Below are 22,803 nucleotides of genomic sequence, written 5' to 3'. Positions count from 1 at the left end.
TACTTTGACATATTTAAACAAACATGGAGTATATCTAATTAGGAACCCAGTCTTGTGGGTGCACACAATGTTGAGATTCACTATGGTGTATTCACATATGTACATAGGAAAGTTATGTCAGATTCATTCCACTATCTTTACAATTTTTATCACCCCTCCCTTCCCTTTATTCCCCTTTGTCTAATCCACTGAACTTCTATTCTTGCCCTCCCCACCCCTTTCTATAGGTTAGCACCCACATATCAAAGACAATATTTGACTTTTTGTTTTGGGGAATTGTCTTATTTCACTTAACATGATAGTCACCAGATCCTTCCATTTACTAGCAAATGTCATAAAATCATTCTTCTTTATGGATGACAAATATTCCACTGTGTACATATATACCACAATTTCTGTATCCATTCATCTGTTGAAGGCATCTAGGTTGGTTCCATAGCTTAGCTATTGTGAATTATTCTGCTATAAACATTGATGTGCCTGTGTCACTGTAGTATCCTAATTTTAACTCCTTTAGATATATACTGAGGAGTGGTAGAACTGGTTAAATGGTGGTTTCATTCCTAGTTTTTGAGAAACCTTCGTACTGATTTCTACGGTGGCTGAACAATTTGTAGTCTCCAAGCAATTTATAAGTGAACCCTTTCCCCACATCCTTGCCAACATTTATTGTTGTTTGTATTCGTTTTTTTCTCCCTTTGGCCAGGACCACTCTTTTTATTTTGTTCTTATTAGTTATGCATGACCACTCTTTTTATTTGTTCTTATTAGTTATACATGATAGTATAATGTATTTTTACATATATACATATATGGAGTATAACTTTCCATTCTTCTGATTGTATGTGATGTAGAATTACATTGGTTGTGTATTCATGTATGCTCATAAGAAAGTAACATATGATTCATTATACTGTCTTTCCCATTCCCATTCCCTCTCAATTCCCTTCATTCACCTTTGTTTAATCCAAAGCACTTTTATTCTTCTCTACCCACCCCACTTGTTGTGAGTTAGCATCCACATATCAGAGAGAACATTTGGCAAGGATTTTCTACCTTTCTGTAGGTTGTCTCTCCGTGTTCTTGTTTCCTTTGCTGTTTTGCCATTGGTCTCTTGGGATTGGCTTATTTCACTTTGCATGATATTACCAGAAAATGACATAATTTTACTTCTCTTTAATGACAAAGTAGTATTCCATTATGTGTATGTGTGTGTGTATGTTATGTGTGTGTATATGTGTGTGTATGTGTATGTATATATATATATTTTTTCTTTATCCATTCATCTGTTGAAAGGCACCTAGACTGGTTCCATAGTTTAGCTATTGTGATTTGAGCTGCTGATTTTAAGTCTTTGGGGTATAAACCAAGGAGTAGGATAACTCCTTGGGTCAAATGGTGGTTCCACTCCAAGTTTTCTGAGGCATCTCCATACTGCTTTCCACAGTGGTTGCACCAGTTTGCAGTCCTACCAGCAATGTCTGAGTGTACCTTCTGCCCCACATACTCGCCAATATTTATTGCTACTTATATTCTTGATTGACATTCTGGTTGGAGTGAAGTGAAATCTCAGTGTAATTTTAATTTGCATTTCTCTAATTACCAGAGATGTTGAACACTTTCTCATATACTTGGTGACTGTTCATATTTCTTCTTTTGAGAAGTGTCTGTTTAATTCCTTTGTGTGTGTGTGTGTGTATTTGTTTGAGTTATTTGGATATTCTGAAAATTAACAACTTACCCAGGGTGCATGTAGCAAAGATTTTCTACCTTTCTACAGGTTCTCTCTCCGTGTTCTTGTTTCCTTGGCTGTGAAGCTTTCAGGTTTGATACCATCCCGATTATTGATTTTAAAAAATTGTTTTTTAGATATACATGACAGTAGAGTGAGTGTATTCTGACATTATACATACATATAGTACATCTTATTCTAATAAGGATCCCATTCTTGAGGTTGTAAATGATGAGGAGTTTCACTGGCCCTGTATTCATACAAGTACATAGGAAAGTTCTGTCTAATTAATTCTACTGTCTCTACTATTCGTATCCCCCTCTCTTCCCTTCCTTCCCCTTGGTCTACTCCAATGAACTTCTATTCTTTCCTTGCCCATCCCCTTATTGTGTGTCAGCATCCATGTATCAGAGAAAAAAAATCAGCCTTTGGTTTTTGAGGATTGGCTTATTTCACTTAGCATGAGAGTCTCCACTTCCATCTATTTACCAGCAAATGCCATAATTTCATTCTTCTTTATGGCTAAGTAATACTCCACTGTGTACATGTACAACATTTCTTAATCCATTCATCCGTTGTAATCTAAGTTGGTTCAATAGCTTAGCTATTCTTAACTGAGATGCTATAAACATTTATGTGGCTGTGTCATTGTAACATGCTGATTTTGAGTCCACTGTGTATATGCTGAGGAGTGAGATAACTGGATCAAACGGTGGTTCCATTCAAGTTTCCTGAGGAATCCCCATACTGTTTTCCATAGTGGTTGCACAATTCTACATTCCCAGCAGCAATGTATGAGTGAACCTTTTCCCTCACATCCTCACAAACATTTATTGTTACTTGTATTCTTGAAAATTGCCATTCTGACTAAAGTCAGATGGAATCTCAATATAGATTTAATTTGTATTTCTCTAGTTGCTAGACATATTAAACATTTTTCATATATTTGTTGACTTCATATTTCCTCTGTCTGCTCAGTTCTTTTGCCCATTTATTGATTGGGTTGATTCTTTTTATGGTCTTGAGCTTTTTGAGTGCTTTGTATATCCTGGAGACTAATGTTCTATCTGAGGTATAGGTGGTAAATATTTTCTCCCATTCTGTAGCTTCTCTCATCATATTCTTGATTGCTTCCTTTGTGGGAAGAAGCTTTTTATTTTGATACCATACCATTTATTGATTCTTTTTTTCTTTTTGATATCATACATTTTTGTTTAATACTTCACTCTTTTGTACAATACAACTGTTCATCAATACTACTATCAGGGCTAAAGGTATTCTGTCCAACTACAACTAAAAAAAAATTAATACTACTATGCATACCTGAAAATGCAGTTTTTTTGAACATGGCACATATTTTTATTCTTAAATGTCTGTAATGTTCTGTGTAACAGCATCCATACAGCCATGCAAACAAGAGAGTTTACATTCAGGAGCTTATCTAATTTCAAGTATATTCTCAGATAAGAACCTTATTTCATAACTTTCAGTAAGCTCTGAGTCTAAGTTGGGCACTACTATTGTTTTTTTATTTACTGATTCTTGATTTTTCTTCTTATGCTTTAGGACTCTTGTTGAGGAAGTTGGTTCCTAAAGCCAAAATGTTGGAGTTTTGGGCCTACATTTTCTTCTAGTAGATGCAGGGTTTCTGGTCTAATAATCAGGTCTTTGATCCACTTTGAGTTTTGTGCAAGGTGAGAGATGGGGTAAAATTTCATTCTACTACATATGTATTTCCAGTTTTTCCACCACCATATTTTGACTCAAAGGGTGAGAGGGACCCAGGATCTCTTGGGTATGACTATTCCATACTCCCCTAAATAAAACACTGTCTGCACCTGAATATATCCTGGTTTTCTAGTCACACTTTTGCATTGCATGGTAGGCCTCTGCCCTGTCTTATTATCTACATTTTCTTTTTAGAAAGCTTCAACAGGTGTCTTTTATTGAAAAGACACCTCTTCTGTACGACCATCAGTCCTCTCTGAGCTCACAGGGAAGACTATAGCACCTGGTGTTTCCTTAGGCTCCTTTCACTTCTACAGTGCTTTAAGTCATAAAATCTTGTGTTTCATTCACATAATTGGACAGTCAGAAGGTGAGACTCCAAACTCGGCTCAGCAGCCCTATACCACACAGACAGCAGGCTCACCATAAGAATCTCTCTCCATAATTCTGTTTTCTATGTGATATTACTCTAGAGTATTTTTAAATAATTGTTATATTACTTTTGAGTATACAGTGAAAAAAGATGTAATTCTGTGACATCAATAACTGAAAGATGTATAGGAGAAGAGTCTTTGATGTTATTAAAGTTAAACTGGTAAAAATTCAAATTCAAATATTATAAATTGTTAAATGAAATTACAATGGTATTCACAAAAGAAAATACACAAGAGGAAATAAGGATCCTTATTAAAATGTTTCACTCAAAAAAAAAAAACTTAACATGATGGAATGCAGTAAGAAATAAGGGTCAGAAAAAAGCCACCATTTGCTATTCACATAGTGTCCCTGCAATCAGATTTGATTAACAATAATTCTACTGTGTTTTTGGGAGCAATGAGAATACTACTGACTACTATCATTATCGTCCAGTTAGCCTGTATATCTACTTGTAAGGGCCATTACAAACTTCATTTGAAACAGTTTCTAAGAGGCTTTCAAATTAAGCCAGGTGAAACCAATAGAGATATTAAGAACACTCCGTGAAAAACTGCACAAAAAAGGAGAGGTCCCAGAGATATACAAAACCAAAACAAATTTATAAGAGAAAATAGTAACACAGCAGTCAAACAGAGCTGGAAAGTAACGTGAGCATCATGAAAAAATAAGGAAAAAAGGATTACAAACAATGTAGGACAGCTTAAATTTATAGCGGAACCTGGAGGCATCAGAAAAATGGTCAGATAAAGAACTCAAGGCATAACTCAGATGGAATGAAATCTTAAAGAGGTCATTAGACAGCAAATGCAAACAATTAAAGAACACTTCGACAATGAATTACATAAACAAATTCAAGAAGCAAAAGAACAACTCTACTGGGAGATAGAAGTTATAAAAAAATCAAACAGTAATCCTAGAAATGAAGGAAACTATAAACCAAATTAAAAACTCAAATGAGAGTATTACCAGTAGAGAAGATCAAGGAGAAGTCAGAATATCAGACAATGAAGACAAAATATATCAGAGTCTAGTCAACTCAGAAAGGCTAGTAAGAAACCACGTGCAAAACATCCACGAGATATGGGATATCATAAAAAAAAAACTTAAGTCATTGGGATAGAGGAAGGTATAGAGGTCCAAACCAAAGGAATGAGCAATCTGTTGAATGAAATAATTTTAGAAAACTTTCCAGACATGAAAAATGAAATGGATGTCCAAATCCTAGAAGCCTACAGGACGCTGAACATACAAAAACCACAATAGACCAACTCCAAGACACATAATTATAAAGATATCCAACATACAGAACAAGGAGATAATATTAAAAGCTACAAGAGAAAGGAGGCAGATTACATTCAGGGGTAAACCAATTAGGTTAACGGATGATTTTTCATCACAGACACTGAAAGCGAGAAGATCCTGGGAAAATGTATTTCAAACGTTGAAAGATAATGGGTGCCAACCAAGAATATTGTATCCAGCAAAATTAAGCTTCAGGTTTGACAACGAAATAAAAAACTTTCACGATAAAAAAAAAAAGTTAAAAGAATTCGCAGCCAGAAAACCAGCACTGCAAAGCATTTTGGGCAAAACAATCCACGAAGAGGAAATGAAAAAAAAAAAAAAACAACCAAAACCAACAGTGGGAAGTACCTCAGTAAAGCAGGAGAAACTAATCAAATAGGGAAAAACAAACCAAATTAAAAATAAATAAATAAATAAATAAGCAAACATGACTGGAAGTATAAACCATATATCAATAGTAACCCTAAATATTAATGGCCTAAACTCACCAATAAAGCAACATAGGCTGGTAACCTGGATTAAAAAAATAGATCCAACAATATGCTGCCTTCAGGAGACTCATCTGATAGGAAAAGACATACACAGGATGAAGGTGAAAGGTTGGGAAAAATCATACCACTCAGATGGTCTTCAGAAGCAAGCAGGGGGGGCAATCCTCATATCAAATAAAATCGACTTCAAGCCTAAGTTAATCAAAAGGGATAAAGAAGGACACTATATACTATTAAAGGGAACCATTCACCAACAAGACATAGCAACTATCAATATTTATGCACCAAACAATGGTGCTGCTCAGTTCATAAAACAAACTCTCCTCAAGTTCAAGAGACAAATAGACCACAACACACTAATTATGAGTGACTTCAACACACCTCTCTCATCAATGGACAGATCTTCCAAACAAAAGTTGAATAAAGAAATTATAGAACTCAATAACACAATTAATAACCTAGACTTAACCAACATATATACAATATATCAACCATCATAAAGCAGATATACTTTTTCTCAGCAGCACATGGATCCTTCTCAAAAACAGACCATATATTATGCCATAGGGCAACTCTTAGAAATTATAAAGGAGTGGAGATAATACCATGCATCTTATCTGATCATAATGGAATGAAACTGGAAATCAACAATAAAAGAAGAAAGGAAAAATCCTACATCACTTGGAGAATGAACAATATGTTACTGAATGATCAAGGGGTTACAGAAGATATCAAGGAAGAAATCAAAAAATTCTTAGAGATAAATGAAAACACAGACACACTATATCAGAATCTATGGGACACAATGAACGCAGTTCTAAGAGGGAAATTCACTGCTTGGAGTTCATTCCTCAAAAAAAGAAAAAATCAACAAATAAATGATCTCACACTTCATCTCAGAACCTTAGAAAAAGAAGAGCAAAACAACAGCAAATGTAGTAGAAGGCAAGAAATAATTAAAATCAGAGCTGAAATCAATGAAATTAAAACAAAAGAAACAATTTAAAAAGTTGACAAAACTAAAACTTGGTTATCGACAGAACGTTAGCCATGCTAATGAAGAGAAAAAGAGAGAGAACTCAAATTATTAGCATACGGGATGAAAAAGGCAATATCACAACAGACACTACAGAAATACAGAAGATAATTAGAAATTATTTTGAAACCTTATATTCCAATAAAATAGAAAATAGTGAAGACATTGATAAATTTCTTAAGTATATGATTTGCCCAGAGTGAGTCAAGAGGATACACACAATTTAAACAGACCAATAACAATGGAGGAAATAGAAGAAACCATCAAAAGACTACCAACCAAGAAAAGCCCAGGACCAGATGGGTATACAGCAGAGTTTTACAAAACCTTTAAAAAAGAACTAATACCAATACTTTTCAAGCTATTTCAGGAAATAGAAAAAGAGGGAGCTCTTCCAAATTCATTCTACAAAACCAACATCACCCTGATTCTGAAACCAGAAAAAGACACTTCAAAGAAAGAAAACTACAGATCAATATCTCTAATGAACATAGATGCAAAAATCCTCAATGAAATTCTGGCAAATAGGATACAAAAACATATCAAAAAGATTGTGCACCATGATCAAGTAGGATTCATCCCTGGGATGCAAGGCTGGTTCAATATACGGAAATCAATAAATGTTATTCACCACATCAATAGACTTAAAGATAAGAACCATATGTTCATCTCCATAGATGCAGAAAAAGCATTCAACAAAGTATAGCATCCCTTTATGTTCAAAACACTAGGAAAAACTAGGGATAACAGGAACTTACCTCAACATTGTAAAAGCTATCTATGGTAAGTCTCAGGCTACCATCATTCTAAATGGAGAAAAATTGAAGGCATTCCCTCTAAAATCTGGAACAAGACAGGGATGCCCTCTCTCACCACTTCTATTCAACATAGTTATCAAACACTGGCCAGAGCAATTAGACAGACGAAAGAAATTAAAGGCATAAAGATAGTAAAAGAAGAACTTGAATTAGCACTATTTGCGGTTGACATGATCCTATACCTAGCAGACCCAAAAGGTTCTATCAAGAAAATTCTAGAGCTAGTAAATGAATTCAGCAAAGTGGCAGGATATAAAATCAACACACATAAATCAAAGGCATTCCTGTATATCAGTTACAAATCCTCTGAAATGGAAATGAGGACAACCACTCCATTCACAATATCCTCAAGAAAAATTAAATACTTGGGAATCAACCTAACAAAAGAGGTGAAAGACCTATGCAATGAAAATTACAGAACCCTAAAAAGAGAAATAAAAAAAAGACCTTAAAAGATGGAAAGATATACCTTGTTCATGGATAGGCAGAACTAACATCATTAAAATGGCGATATTACCAAAAGTATTCTATAGGTTTAATGCAATGCCAATCAAAATCCCAACAGCATTCCTCACATAAATAGAAAAAGCAACCATAAAATTCATCTGGAAAAATAAAAGACCCAGAATAGCAAAATCAATCCTAAGCAGGAAGAGTGAAACAGGCGGTATAGTGATACCAGATTTTAAACTATACTACAGAGCAATAGTAACAAAAACAGCATGGTACTGGTACCAAAACAGGCGGGTAAACCAATGGTACAGAATAGAGGACACAGAGACCAGTCCACAAAATTACAACTACCTTATATTAGACAAAGGTGCTAAAAGCATGCAGTGGAAAAAAGATAGTATATCCAACAAATGGTGCTGGGAGAACTGGAAATCCATATGCAACAAAATGATACTGAATCCCTTTCTCTCACCATGCACAAAAGTTAACTCAAAATGGATCAAGGAAAACAACCTCATCCTTTTTCCCTCACCTCACAAAACCTCTTCAATTACTAGTTTGTGGTTATTGTGTACAGTAATAGAAGAAAAAGTTGGCTCTAATCTCCATCTTGTGGGGTCAGGCTCCAAATTCCTTAATAGGACACCTATGGCACAAGACATAAAATCAACCATCAACAAATGGGACGTACTCAAACGAAAAAGTTTTTTCTCCAAAAGAGAAACAATAAGAGAGGTAAATAGGAAGCCTACATCCTGGGAACAAATTTTTACCCCTCACACTTCAGATAGAGCCCTAATCTCCAGAGTATACAAAGAACACAAAAAATTAAACAATAAGATAACAAATAACCCAATCAAGAAATAGGCCAAGGATCTGAACAGACACTTCTCAGAGAAGGATATACAATCAATCAACAAATACACGAAAAAATGCTCACCATCTCTAGCAATTAGAGAAATGCAAATTAAAACCACTCTAAGATACCATCTCACTCCAGTAAGAATGGCAGCCATTATGAAGTCAAACAATAACAAGTGCTGGTGGGGATGTGGGGAAAAGGGTACACTTGTACATTGCTGGTGGGACTGCAAATTTGTACGGCCAATTTGGAAAGCAGTATGGAGATTCCTTAGAAAGCTGGTAATGGAACCACCATTCAACTCAGCTATTCCCCTTCTCGCACTATTCCCAAAAGACCTAAAAAGAGCATACTACAGGGATACAGCTACATCAATGTTCATAGCAGCACAATTCACAATTGCTAGACTGTGGAACCAACCCAGATGATGCCCTTCAATAGACGAATGGATAAAAAAAAAATGTGGCATTTATACATAATGGAATATACTCAGCACTAAAAAAAATAACAAAATCATGGCATTTTCAGGGAAATGGATGGCATTAGAGCAGATTATGTTAAGTGAAGTTACAAAATCCCTAAAAAACAAATGCCAAATGTCTTCTTTGATATAAGGGCGACGACTCAAAACAGAGCAGGGAAGAAGAGCATGAGAAAATGATTAACATTAAACAGGGATGAGAGGTGGGAGGGAATGGGAGAGAGAAGGGGAATTGCATGGAAGATGGAAGGAGACCTTCATTGTTATACAAAATAACATATAAGAGGATGTGAGGGGGAAGGGAAAAAAAGAGAGAAATGAGTTACAGTAGATGGGGTAGAGGGAGATGATGGGCGGGAAGGGGAAGAGAGGAGGGATAGAAAGGGGATAGGAAGGGCAACAGAATACAATAGACATTAGTATGGCAGTATGTATAAATGTGGCTGTATAGCCAATGTGATCCTGCAATCTGTATATGAGGGAAAGATAAGAATTCATACCCCATTTGAATCAAATGTATGTTATATGATATGTCAAGATCATTGTAATGTTTTGAGCAACCAATTAAAAAAAAAGAAAAACTGCACACAATAACCACAAACTAGTAATTAAAGAGGTTTTGTGAGGTGAGGGAAAAAGGATGAGGTTGTTTTTAACAAAATGGTGACTGATGAAGGACTCCTGAGTTTTTACCTGCAAATTTCTCTCCATTTCTCAGAGCAAAGGCCTATCCTTACTTAACACAATTGCAGGTACTTGAAACTTCCACAAAAAAATAGGAAGAGATGGGGTTGGTCTTTATTTAAAATTTTGATAATTTGCTCATGGTGGATTTTTGCACTAATTTTTATTTCTTAAAATACAGCATTAAGCCAGGCACAGTGGCACACACCTGTAATTCCATCAGCTTGGAGGCTGAAGCAGGAGGATTGCAAATTCAAAGCCAGCCTCAGTAATTTAGCGAGGCCCTAAGCAACTCAGCAAATTGATGTCTCTAAGGAAATGTGGCTCAATAGTAAAGTACCCTGGGTTTAATCGATGGTACAAAAAAAAAACTGCATTAACTCATGTATATATATATATATATATATATATATATATATATATATATATATATATCATCAGACAGAATCAATTATAAAATCAAAAACTCTATAAAAGAAAAAGGACACTGCATATTAAAACAGGTTCAATACTGTAAAAATACACAGTAATTATGAACACATACCTAATAACAGACCAAACTGTATGTAGTAAACATTAATTGAAGACTGGGCATAGTGGTACACACCATAAACCCAGCAGCTCAGGAGGATCACAACCTTGCTTTAAATAAAAATACAAAATAGGGCTGGGGATGTGGCTTAGTGTTCAAGTGCCCCTGAGTTCAATCCCTGATTATCCCTGACCCCCTCAGAAAAGAATGAATTAAAGAGGAAAAAAAAAAACTTCTATAATAATTGGACACTTTGATACCCTTGTCTCCATAAGAAACAGCACACAAGACAGAAGACAAGTAAAGAAATAAGGAACTTAACATAAGCCAACTATCTCTAATAGATATATACAGGACATTTTATGCAATAACTAGGTATACACTATCTTCAAGTGCATATGGGATTCTCCAGGGTAGATGACATGTTAGGCTACAAACTGCATCTCAATAGATTTAAAAACAGACACATACAAAGTATTTTCTCTAACCATAAGGGGATGAAGTTAAAAGTAAATAACAAAAGAAAAAATGGAAAAGTAACAAATTTCTGGAAATTAAATAACATTTTAAAAGAACCAATGGGGTCAAGGAAGAAATCACAAAAGCTATTAGAAAATGTTCATGGATAAATGAAAATCAAAATACAACATACCAAGACAGATGGGACACAGCAAAATAATGATAAAAAGGAAATTTATAACTAAATGTATTTCAAACTAACTCTACAGTAATCTAAGGAAGTAAAAAAAAAAAAGGAAGAAGAAGAAGACTACACTAAGCCCAGAGCTAGCAGAAGGAAGGGAAACAATAACGATTATAGTAGAAAGAAATAAAATTCAGAATAGAAAAACAAGAGAATCAATGAAACCAAGAGTTGATTCTTCAAAAAAGTCAGCAAAATTGGCAGATCTTCAGCTATGTGGACTAAAGAAAAAAAAAAGACCAAAAACTAAAATCAGAAATGAAAATGGAGACAACATGGATGTAAAAACATTTGCAATAAAATACTGATAAACTCAATTCAGCAGTATATAATATATAATGTTCAAGAGAAACTTATTCCTGGAATATAAAGATATTCCAAGTTAAACAAGTAACTGTCAATGTAATACACTGAAGTAACAGAATGGAAAAAAAGACACATGAGCACATCAAGTAATAATTTTAAAAAACTGACAAAATTCAACACCCTTTAATGATTTAAGAAACATTCAATGTTAGGGATGTAACTCAGTGGTACAGCTTGTACTTAGCATATATAATGCACTGGCTTCAATCCCCAAGATCACGTAACACACACACACACACACACACACACACACACACACACATACACACACACAAGAAACAACAAACTATGCACAAAAGAAATATAAAGTATTTTTACCTTATCCAAGGTTTTTCCTTTCCATGGTTTCAGTTATTCTCAGTAAACCACAGACCAAAAATATTAAATGGAAAATTCCAGAATAAACAATTCCTAAGTTTTAAATTGTGTACTGTCCAATTACTGTGATGAAGTCCATTTCACTCATGATATTAATTATCCCTTTGCCTAACCCTCCTATTAGTCACAGAGTAACTGGATAGAAAAAAAAATAGTATATACAGAGTTCAGTAATATCTGTGTTTTCAGGCATCCAGTGGGTGTTCTGAAACACTCACTGTAGAAAAGTGGGGACTACTGAACCTTTCATATATACCTTTATATAATAAAAGCTATATTTGAAATACCTAAAGCTAATTAGTCAGTGGTGAAATTATACAAATTTTCCTCTAAGATCAGGAACAAGAAAAGGTTTGCTGCTTTCCTAACTTCTATTCAATATGATACTATAAGTTGTAGCCAACAATTATGCAAGGAAAAAAGTATTCAATGAAAAGCAATAAAAGAAGCTATTTAGAGATTACATGATCTTATAAATAGAAAATCTTAAATATTCCATGCAAAAACATTATAGATCTAAAAACAGAAAAGGAAATTAAGAAAGTTCCATTTGTGCCAGACACAGTGGCACGTGACTGTAATTCCAGCCCCTTGGAAGGCTAAGGATGGAGGATCACAACTTCAAAGCCAGCCCCAGCAACTTAGTGAGACCCTAAGAAACTTAGTAAAACCCTGTCTCAAATAAAAAAAAAAAAAAAAAAAAAAAGAGGGCTGGGGATGTGGCTTAGTGCTTAAACACCTGAGGATTCAATCACCAGCACCAAAAGAAAAAGATAGTTCCACTTACAGTAACTTCAAAGAGAACAAAATATTCATGAATTAACTTAGCCAAAATGTCAAAAGACTTGCACGATTAAAACTATAAAACATTGCTGAAAGAAGTTAAAGAAGGCATAAATACATAGACGAACAGCCTTTGTTCAAGGATTGGAAGATTCAATATTGTTAAGATTTCAGTACTACTCACTACTCTAAGGAAGGGAAAGGGGGATTACTGGGGAAGGAAACTGACCAAATTATATCATTATAGTGTGTGCATGTACAAATATAACAACAAATTCCACAATTATGTGTAGTAATAATACATTAATAAAAAATAAAATAAAAAAATAAATGGATAAACAAAATACAGTATGTATATACAATGAAATATTACTTAGCTTTAAAAATGGAGAAAATGTGGCATAGGCTGCAACATGAATAAACTCTGAAGACACTATGCTAAGAGAAATCAGTCACAAAAAGACTAATTCCACACATACACGGTTCTTAGAGTAATCAAATTCATAGAAACAAAAAGTAGAATAGCAACTGCCATGTTTCCGGGATAGAAAGGTATTTTTTAATCAGTACAAAGTTTCAGTTTGATAAAAGGGATAATGTTCTGGAGATAAATAGTGGTGATGGCTAACACAAAAATGTGAAGGTACTTAAAGTAGATTAAGATTCTAATATTGTCCAAAAAGAATATAACACTAACATTAACCTTTTTGATTTTATAATATATTTGATTGACCTAAAAAGGTCAATTTCTACAAAATTACTAGGATTTATAATTTCTAGAAAACTATTATAATTTCTAGTAAACTACTTGAGTATAAAATTAAGAGTCTAAATATCCTAAAACAGAAGGGCTAAAAATAAAATACAAGACAATTAATTTTAAAAATACAAGAGGGGAGAAAAAAGTTCAAGTAGGATAAACAGAAAGTATAAATAAAATGTTAATAAGTCACAATAAGTGTTAATGAATTGTGCCTTTACAGACAAAAATAAATGCAATCTAAATCTTAAAAAAATATAATAAATGACTACATCAAAAAAGAAAGAGGAGCTGAGGATGTAGTTCAACAGTAGAGCACAAACCCTGGGTTCTATCCCAAGCATCACCTCCCCGCTCCCCCAAAAAATCTCTAAGTAAACTAACTGAGTATTTTACCTTAAGGAAAGAGAAAAGAAAGAACAATGCAAACAGAAAGAATAAATAATAAATATTCTACCAGAAATAAATGAAATGGAGACTTTGGAAAGAGTAATGAAAATAAAGAGTTGGTTGTTTGAAAATGTAATATAGACAACAAAACTAAAAAAAAAAACGGTAGAAGATTTAAATAAAATTGGAAAGGAAAGGAGATATTACAAGATACTGCAGAAATGCAAAAATCCAGAAGACTATTATAAATAATTACCTCCCAAATTGGGTAACTCAGAAGAAATGATGAATTCTTAAACATATACAACCACCAAGACTGAATCATGAAGAAACAGAATATCTAAACAGATCAATAAAGAAAGAAAAATGAATCAGTAATAAAAAGTCTTCTATCTGGGCTGGGGATATAACTCAGTTGGAGATGGATATAACTCACATGCACAAGGCCCTGGGTTCAATCCCAGCATTAAAAAAAAAAAGTGTTCCATCAAAGAAAAGCCCAGAACCTAATGATTTCACTACTGAATTCTACCAAACGTTTAAAGAAGAATGCCACTCTTTGAAATATTCTTCCAAAAAAATGCCAGAGTAGGAAATACTTCCAAAACTCTTTGAATTAGGCAAACATTGTCCTGATATCAGAGAAACAAGGACATCACAAGAAAGAAAAACTACAAGCCAATATACTTAATGAATTGCAAAAATCCTCAATATAAGCAAGTTAAATCCAACTGCACACGAAAAAGAATATTCACCACGATTAGCTGGGATTTATTCCACATGTGCAAGGGTGTTTCAACATGTGCAAATCAATAAATGAAATAAATCATATGAACAGAAGACAAAAAACATGATCATTTCCATAGATGCAGAAAAAGCATTTGACAAATCTTTCATGATAAAGGCTCACAACAAAATAGGTAAGAGAGATGTATGTCAACAAAATAAAGGTCATATATTATGTACCTATCGCTAACATCATACCCAATGGGAAAATTTGAAGGCTTTTCCTTGTAAGATCCAAAACAAAATAAGGATTTCTATTCTCACTACTTTTATTCAACACAATAATAGAAGTTCTTGCCAGAGTAATTAGACAAAAGAAAAATAAAAAGCATTCAAAGAGGAAAGGAAAAAACAGAACTGTCACTATAGCCTGATGACATAATCTTATATATACAGAAAACCAAGGATTCCATCAAAACGCTGTTAGAATTAATAAACTAATTTGGTAAAGCTGCAGAATACAAAATAAACACAAACCAGTAGTATTTCTATATATAACAACAAATAGTATGACAAAAGAACAATGCCATTTAAAATAGTTACAAACAATTAATATAAAATACTTTATTTTTTTATTTATTTTTTTTAATATTTATTTTTTAGTTCTCGGTGGACACAACATCTTTGTTGGTATGTGGTGCTGAGGATCGAACCCGGGCCGCAAGCATGCCAGGCGAGCGCGCTACGGGTTGAGCCACATCCCCAGCCCAATATAAAATACTTTAGAATAGATTTAACAAAGGAGGTAAAACACCTATATACTGAAAAATAAATAAACAAATTAAAGACGACACAAATGGAATGATAGTTCACATTCATGGGTAAAAATAATTTTGTTAAAATGTGCATTCTATCAAGGTTACCTTGAAATTCAATGCAATCTCTATCAAATTTCCAATGTCACTTTGCATAGAAACAGAAAAAAATTCTAAAATTCATATGAAAGCACAAAAAAATATGAAAAAGAAGCAATCATGACCAAAAAGAACAACCGGAAACATCACTCCACCAGATTTCAAACTATACTACAGAACAACAGTAATTAAAACAAAGGATCTAGGAATGTTGCTCAGTGGTAAAGTACCTTCCCAGTATGCATGAGACCCTGGATTTGATTCCTACCACCACAAAAACAAATAAATAATAAATCATCATAATAATGGCATAATAACAGATGAATATACAAACAGAATAGATATCACCAAAATGCACCCATGCATATACAATTAATCAATTTTAGAAAAAGGTATCAAGAATACATATTGTGAAAAGGAGAGACTTTTCAATAATTAGAGTGAGACTGAATATTCATTCACAGAAGAAAGAAACTGGACCCTTATCTCATACCATTTACAAAACTCAAATCAAACTGGATTAAAAAGACTTAATCAAAAGACTTAAAACTAAATTTACTAAAAGAAAACAGAGGTAAAATCATACAACATTGATCTGAGTGATCATTTTTTCAGACATGACTTCAAAAATATAGGAAGAAGCCAGGTGAGGTGGTGCATATCTGTAATCCCAGTGGCTCAGGAGGCTGAGGCAGGAGGATTGCGAGTTCAAAGACAGCCTCAGCAACAGTGAGGCACTAGGCAACTCAATAAGACCCTGTCTCTAAATAAAATACAAAATAGGGATGTGGTTCAGTAGTTGAGTGCCCCTGAGTTTAATCCCTAGTACCAAAGGCGGGGGGGGGGGGGGGGGGCAGGAGAGTACAAGAAATAAAAGCAAAAACAGGCAAATGGTATTACATTAAAATAAAAAGCTTCTATATGAGAAAGGAAACAATGAACATAGTGAAGAGACAACCTAAGAACTAAGAGAAAATACCTTCAAGCCATACACATTTGATAAGAGATTAATATCCAAAATACATAAGGACTCAAACAACTCTATAGGAAGAACACAATTCAATTTAAAAAATAAACATGGGACCTAAAAAGACATTTCTCAAAAGAAGACATGCAAATGGCCTACAGACCTCTTAATAAGCTCAATATCCCTAATCATAGGAGAAATAGAAAATAAAATCATGTGAGATATTGCCTCACATCCATGAGAATGGCTTTTGTCAAAACAGAAGATAACAAGTGTTGAAGAGGATGTGGAGAAAAGGGAACCCTTTATACTGTTGGTAAAAATGTAAATTAGTGAAGACATGGAAAACTTCATGGAGGTTCTTCAAAAAACTAAAATCAGAAATATTTTTTGATCCAGCAATCCCACTTCTAAGTATTTACCCAGAAGATTTAAAATTAGTATGCCTAAGAGATATATGCATGTTTATGTTCCCTGCAGCACTGTTCACAATAGCTAAGTTATTTGGACACCAGCAACAGATAAATGAACAACATAGTCTGTAGACACAATGGAACTCTGTGGTCTATATGCCCAATAGAACACTACCCAACATGGAAAAAGAAAGAAATTTTGTTGTTTATGACAACGTGGATTGGAGAACACTATACTCAGTGAAATAAACTAGGCACAGAAAAACAAATACTACATGCTCTCATACATACATGTGTGGACTCTAAAATAATGGAACTCGAAGAAGCAGAGAGTAGAATGGAGGTTAGCAAAGGAGAGGTGATGGTTAAAAATACAAAATGTCCCAGCTGGGATTGTGGCTCAGTGGTAGAGCGCTCACCTAGCACGTGGAAGGCCCTGGGTTCGATCCTCAGCACCACATTATTCAACTCACAAAATCTATGAGTTTCTAACTTGACATTGCATCTTCCTAGAGAGGTGTTTACTACTTTCTCTATAACAGCAGAACAATTATGTCAAAGTATCATGTCTCCTAGGAATATCTAAATAATTTATAAATACTTATCCTGATTTTAGCCAGAGAAGCTGGGAGGAGGTGGGTTACAAAAGGACTACCATTCTGAACCTACTCTGTGTTCATCCTGTATTTCAGTTGTACTGGAGCATACCTACCAAAGTGTGGTATAGCTATTTTTGTAATGTATTTCCATGGGATACACAGGATTCTTCTTAAAACAAAGACATTTTAAGGGAAGAGAGAACTAAAGCTTAATTTAAGGAGCTCGATACTCCTCCTTGAACTAAATGATGATGCTAATAAGACTTTGACAATTGTCTTATCAGTACTGCTAATGCAACAGCAGTCATAGTATCAAACACTGACATCCTCTGGATAAACTTCGTTAGCATCAACTCCAGCAATCGTCTTTAATGTCATTTTTGTATTCGCAGCAATAAGAGAGAACAAAAATAATGACTACCAGTTATCAATTACCAGCCATTTATTACTTTTATTATTTATCCTTAAATCTGTATACTAATTCAAACATGTATTATTACCCAGGTTTTAAAAATAGGATAAGTAACTTGCCAAGCTAAGTCAGTGTGTTAGTAGTATAGATAAGAACTGAACCCATTTGTCTGGCTCCAAAGTTAATGCTTATTCCAAATGGAAGAATGCCACCAAAAGAATGAATTTTCAGAGGGCACAGCAAAAACAACTGGAACCTGGTATGGTGGCACACACCTGTAATCCTAGTGACTTGGGAGGCTGAGGCAAGAGGATCACAAGTTCAAGGCCAGCCTCAGCAACTTAGCAAGGACCCAAGCAACTTAGTGAGACCCTGTCTGAAAATCTCAATATAAAAAACAAAAAAGGCTGGGGATGTGGTTCAGTGGTTAAGCATGCCTGGGTTCAATCCCCAATATCAAAAAACAAAACAAAACAAAACTGGAAATTTCACAACTATTTAGAAGAACTTGAGGACAGCTAGACTTCCGAATAAATAAATTCTGAAACCAACTAGAAATTTTATACCTATTATTATCATATTTTTATATTTATACATATTATTAGTATTATGACTTTTTAGCCCCAGATAGCAATAAAGCCTATAGACTACAAATTACAATTGAATAGTTCTAAAGAATCCTCACAACAGAGCTGAATCCTCACACATGCTAGCCAGTGGCAGAGCACTTGCCTAGCATGTGTGAGGCACTGGGTTTGATCCTTAGCACAATATAAAAATAAAGAAATAAAATAAAAGCATTTTGTCCATCCACAAGTATAAAAAAAAAATTAAAAACAATCCTCTCAACAGTGCTGTTTTCCTAGCAGTATGATTGTGCACTGATGCCATTTGAATTCCAAGGAAAACATGGAATTCAACATCATAATAAAAATCATCATAAGGGGCTAGAGGTGTAGCTCAGTGGTGGAGCACTTGCCTAGCATGTGTAAGGCACCATGTTTGATCCTCAGCACCACATAAAAATAAATAAAATAAAGGTATTATGTCCATCTACAACTAAAAAATATTTTAAAACCCATCATAATAATGGAATTCAACATTATAAAATTTTTTCTCCAAAAAATAAGTTTTTTCTACAAAAGCATCTTCAATAACACTTTCATTTGTATAATATTTTATGTGCACAAAGAATTCTAACATAAGAATTATAAGAGAGAATACAATAATTTTTAAGAGCATAAAGGACATTAAAAATTATATCTCGGGCTGGGATTGTGGCTCAGTGGTAGAGCTCATGCCTGTATGTGTGAGGCACTGGTTCGATCCTCAGCACCACATAAAAATAAATTAATAAAATAAAGGTATTGTGTCCATCTATAAATAAAAGTATTTTTAAAAATTACTTCTTTTTTACATCTCAGAAAACTGAGGCTTAAAATTGAATGCCACAAGGATTAACCTAAGTGCACAAAATTCAGTGTGTACTGAGCTAAGCACTGGCTATAAATGTAAATAAGACATTATGCCTTTCCTTTAGGGGTTTATGTCTAGTAGAGAAGCCAGAAACAAAACACCAATAATAATGTGATAAGCACACTTATAACATCTCCAACTATACATTAAATTTAGTAACTAGATAATTCCAATGAAATTCTCATTTTGAAAGGAGGCAAATTTAGAGAGGTCTATTAAAGTATAAAATTAAAATTATACAAATAATTGAGTAGCACTTCTGTGAAACTACAAAATATTTTCTAAAAGGAGAAAAATTCAGAAGTTCATAATAAACAAACAGTTTTAAAAGACAATATTTGTTAGAAGAGTAAGAATTTTGTTTATAAGCCTTTAAAAAGGCAACTATCAATATTTAATGTATTGGGCTTATAATGAAAATACAAACCAGAAGTTACCTTTAGATAGATCATGGGGTAGTGGAAATTAAGACCAAATCAATTTTTCACTGAGATAAAAATGGTTTATTTTATAGTTTGAAAACAGGAAAAAAAAAAGAGGAACTTCTGGAGTTCATGGCAAATGAAAGTTTAAAAATCTAACAGAGGAGCTGGGGATATAGCTCAGTTTGTAGAGTGCCTACCTCGCAGACAGACGGCTCTAGGTTCAGTTCCCAGCACAACCAAAAAAAAAACCTAGTAGAATTTACTAAATGACATTCCCTTTTCCACAGATTTTTTTCTCATTTCCAGTCCACATAAGTTCTTCTAGTGCTTAAAATAAAGGCAACTTCAGATTTACATTTCTCTTTTTAACACAGCCACATTTGTTAGTGGAATTCAGCTATCTCAAACCATTTTCATGAGGAATGCATTCAGTCATTCATTCAACAAAATATTTACTGAGCACTAAGTGACAAAGTTCTAGAACCTGAATATAACATATTGAATAAGGCCAGATGGATGAACAGACAGATGGACAGATAGACCAGAGAACAAGGGAGGAACAGAGTGATGTCAGAGAAATGGATTTCAATTGTACCAGAAAAATGAATTGAGATACTGAAATAGGTGACTAAAATTTCATTCACTGGCTGTGTCCACTTTTCCAAACTACAAGAATGGTAACCAGAGCACAATTTACCTCACATTTATAAATAATATATCTTGGGGAGGGGGGGGAACGGGGATGGTTCATGAAAATAAATATATTATTTTGAGTAAAATTATCACTAAACATACCTTTCAGATAAAAAACAGCTCTTGTGAGGATTTAGATTTGGACAAGATTTTAGGCTGCCATCAGATGATGAAGAAAGTTGCTCTGATTGCAAGTTGTCTGTATCACTCAAACTGGCCTCAGTTACAGGTGGGGTCTTTATGTATTTTCTTCCTAACTCCGTTCCCAGGACATTCGTCAGTATAACTCTGGGTATCCTGTCACACAGAATAACAAACACCATACTGTACTGGAGTTTTCAATTTAAAAAAATATATACATACATATATGTATATATATACATATATATATTCTAAAAAGTTTAATTTTCATATCATCTTAGCACAAGTAAGCTATTAGAACTACATTGCCCTAGAAATTGACATATGAATACTCAAAATTTTGTATCTTTTATTTCTAGAAGTACTTGCTTCTTACAAATGATGGCATAAATCACAGTATGCCACAATAATGTCTTTAAGTATACTAGTAGATGCTATTATAGTGCTTAAATATTAATCCATTTTTCTCAAAAAATGCTTTTTCTTTTTCATTATTTATTAAAAACATAGATTACTACAAGCCAATTCATCAAATCTCCTTAATTGTTATCCATATGCCACTAACAGTACTTTACTGACACTCTGTGAGAAACAATATACTTAGAAAAAAAACAGAGAAAGGGCCTTGATAAGAAACTATGTTTTTATAATCGACAAATGACAAGTACCACATCCAACAAGAAAGACATCAAACATATTGCATCTATGGTAATAACAGATTCCATAAATGAAACAGCATGTATACTGGGGTTAATATGCTAATATTATAACAGCATCAGGGAGAGCTTCAATAAATTAAATATTTAGAAAAGCGAAGTGTATTTTTAAAGTTACAACTTTCTAAAATTGTGGCATCTATATCTATACCAAATTGACTGTATAACTCTGAAGAGGGTTGTGTGATATTTGTTTGGTTAGCCAAAGTTGCTATTATAAACAAGATGTACTTTGCCACACTACAACAATGTCCTCAAGACTACTATTTGCTTAGTATGTACAAGGCCCTGGATTCCAGCACCAACTTGGCAGATGTAAAGGTGGAGAAAGGGAGACTACTATTTGACTCTGAACAGACAAACCCAAGACAAATTATTGTGATTTTTTTTAAAGATCTTGTTACTGAAGGGGATTAGCAAGGCTGGTGAAATGTGATTATCATCATTATACAAAGTATATGTATGAAGACTTGAGTTGGGTGTCAATATATCTTATATATAAACAAAGATATGAAAAATTGTGGTATATATGTGTAATAAGGATTGTAATGCATTCCACTGTTGTCATGTATTTAAAAAAATAAAATCAATAAAAAAAGATCTTGTTACTGTATTTTTTTATTTTGTCTTGTTTTGTTATCATGGTGCTAGGGATGGAACCCAGGGTCCCAGGCAAGAACCCTACCACTGAGCTACATTCCCAGCCATTTATCCTGCTTTTTGTTTGTTTGTTTTTATAATTGTTGTTTAAGAGACAAGGTCTCACTGTTGCCTAAGCTAGTCCCAAACAATTGGACTCTATGGATCCTCCTACCTCAGTCTCTCAAGTACCTGCTTGCTATTTTTAAGGTTTTTCCTGCCTCTTCATTAAATGTCTCCTTAATTGTTATTAATATGCCACTAACAATACTTTACTGACACTCTGTGAGAAACAATATACTTAGAAAGAACTAGAGTACTTTTGTTTAAGTGAAAATGTGAATCTTCACTGAACTTTGTTACATTTGTTGTAGTACTCACAGGTACCCTGCTTATTTTCCCTACATAAAGACATTGTGTTCTTTTTACTATGTCCCAGACAGAATAAAATTTCAAAACCTTAGAAGAACTTTAGATTAGTTCTCAATTCTAAACATGAAGAATAAAAAGCTCAGAAAAGTTAACTATTTGCCCAAGTATAAGTAGCACTTCATAGTGGAAGAAATCGGGCCTATTTTTTTTTTTGAGATTTTTGTTTATTCTATTTCAAAACACTGAATCCTCAATACTAACTTGAAAAGGATTCCAAATAACTGAGCTTTTCTAAAGATACTTCAAGAAACCCTTGGAAATATTCATTTCTAGCAATATTAAAGGAAATGCTTCAATGATTATATAATCT

General features: G+C 33.8%; 1 protein-coding gene across 11 annotated transcripts in view; it reads right to left on the bottom strand.

Annotated features, from left to right (window-relative positions):
* Window positions 1-22,803, bottom strand: part of Senp7 (SUMO specific peptidase 7) — a 137,237-nt gene that overhangs the window by 55,919 nt on the left and 58,515 nt on the right. For 8 of the 11 annotated variants that reach the window (XR_005726943.2, XM_013362776.4, XM_078044317.1 and 5 more), the window contains one exon: window positions 20,668-20,862. The exons of the other annotated variants lie outside the window; for them this stretch is intronic. Coding sequence is in view for 7 of the 8 variants with exons in the window: in XM_013362776.4 (XP_013218230.2) it covers window positions 20,668-20,862 (195 nt within the window). In the remaining variant the exon portion in view is untranslated. The remainder of the gene's footprint in view (window positions 1-20,667; window positions 20,863-22,803) is intronic. 11 annotated transcript variants of the gene reach the window in all.

The sequence above is a fragment of the Ictidomys tridecemlineatus genome, chromosome 3, assembly GCF_052094955.1.
Source record: "Ictidomys tridecemlineatus isolate mIctTri1 chromosome 3, mIctTri1.hap1, whole genome shotgun sequence".
Classification (NCBI taxonomy): domain Eukaryota; kingdom Metazoa; phylum Chordata; class Mammalia; order Rodentia; family Sciuridae; genus Ictidomys; species Ictidomys tridecemlineatus.
Note: the sequence above shows the minus strand (reverse complement) of the source record. Positions and strands in the feature narration are given on the sequence as shown.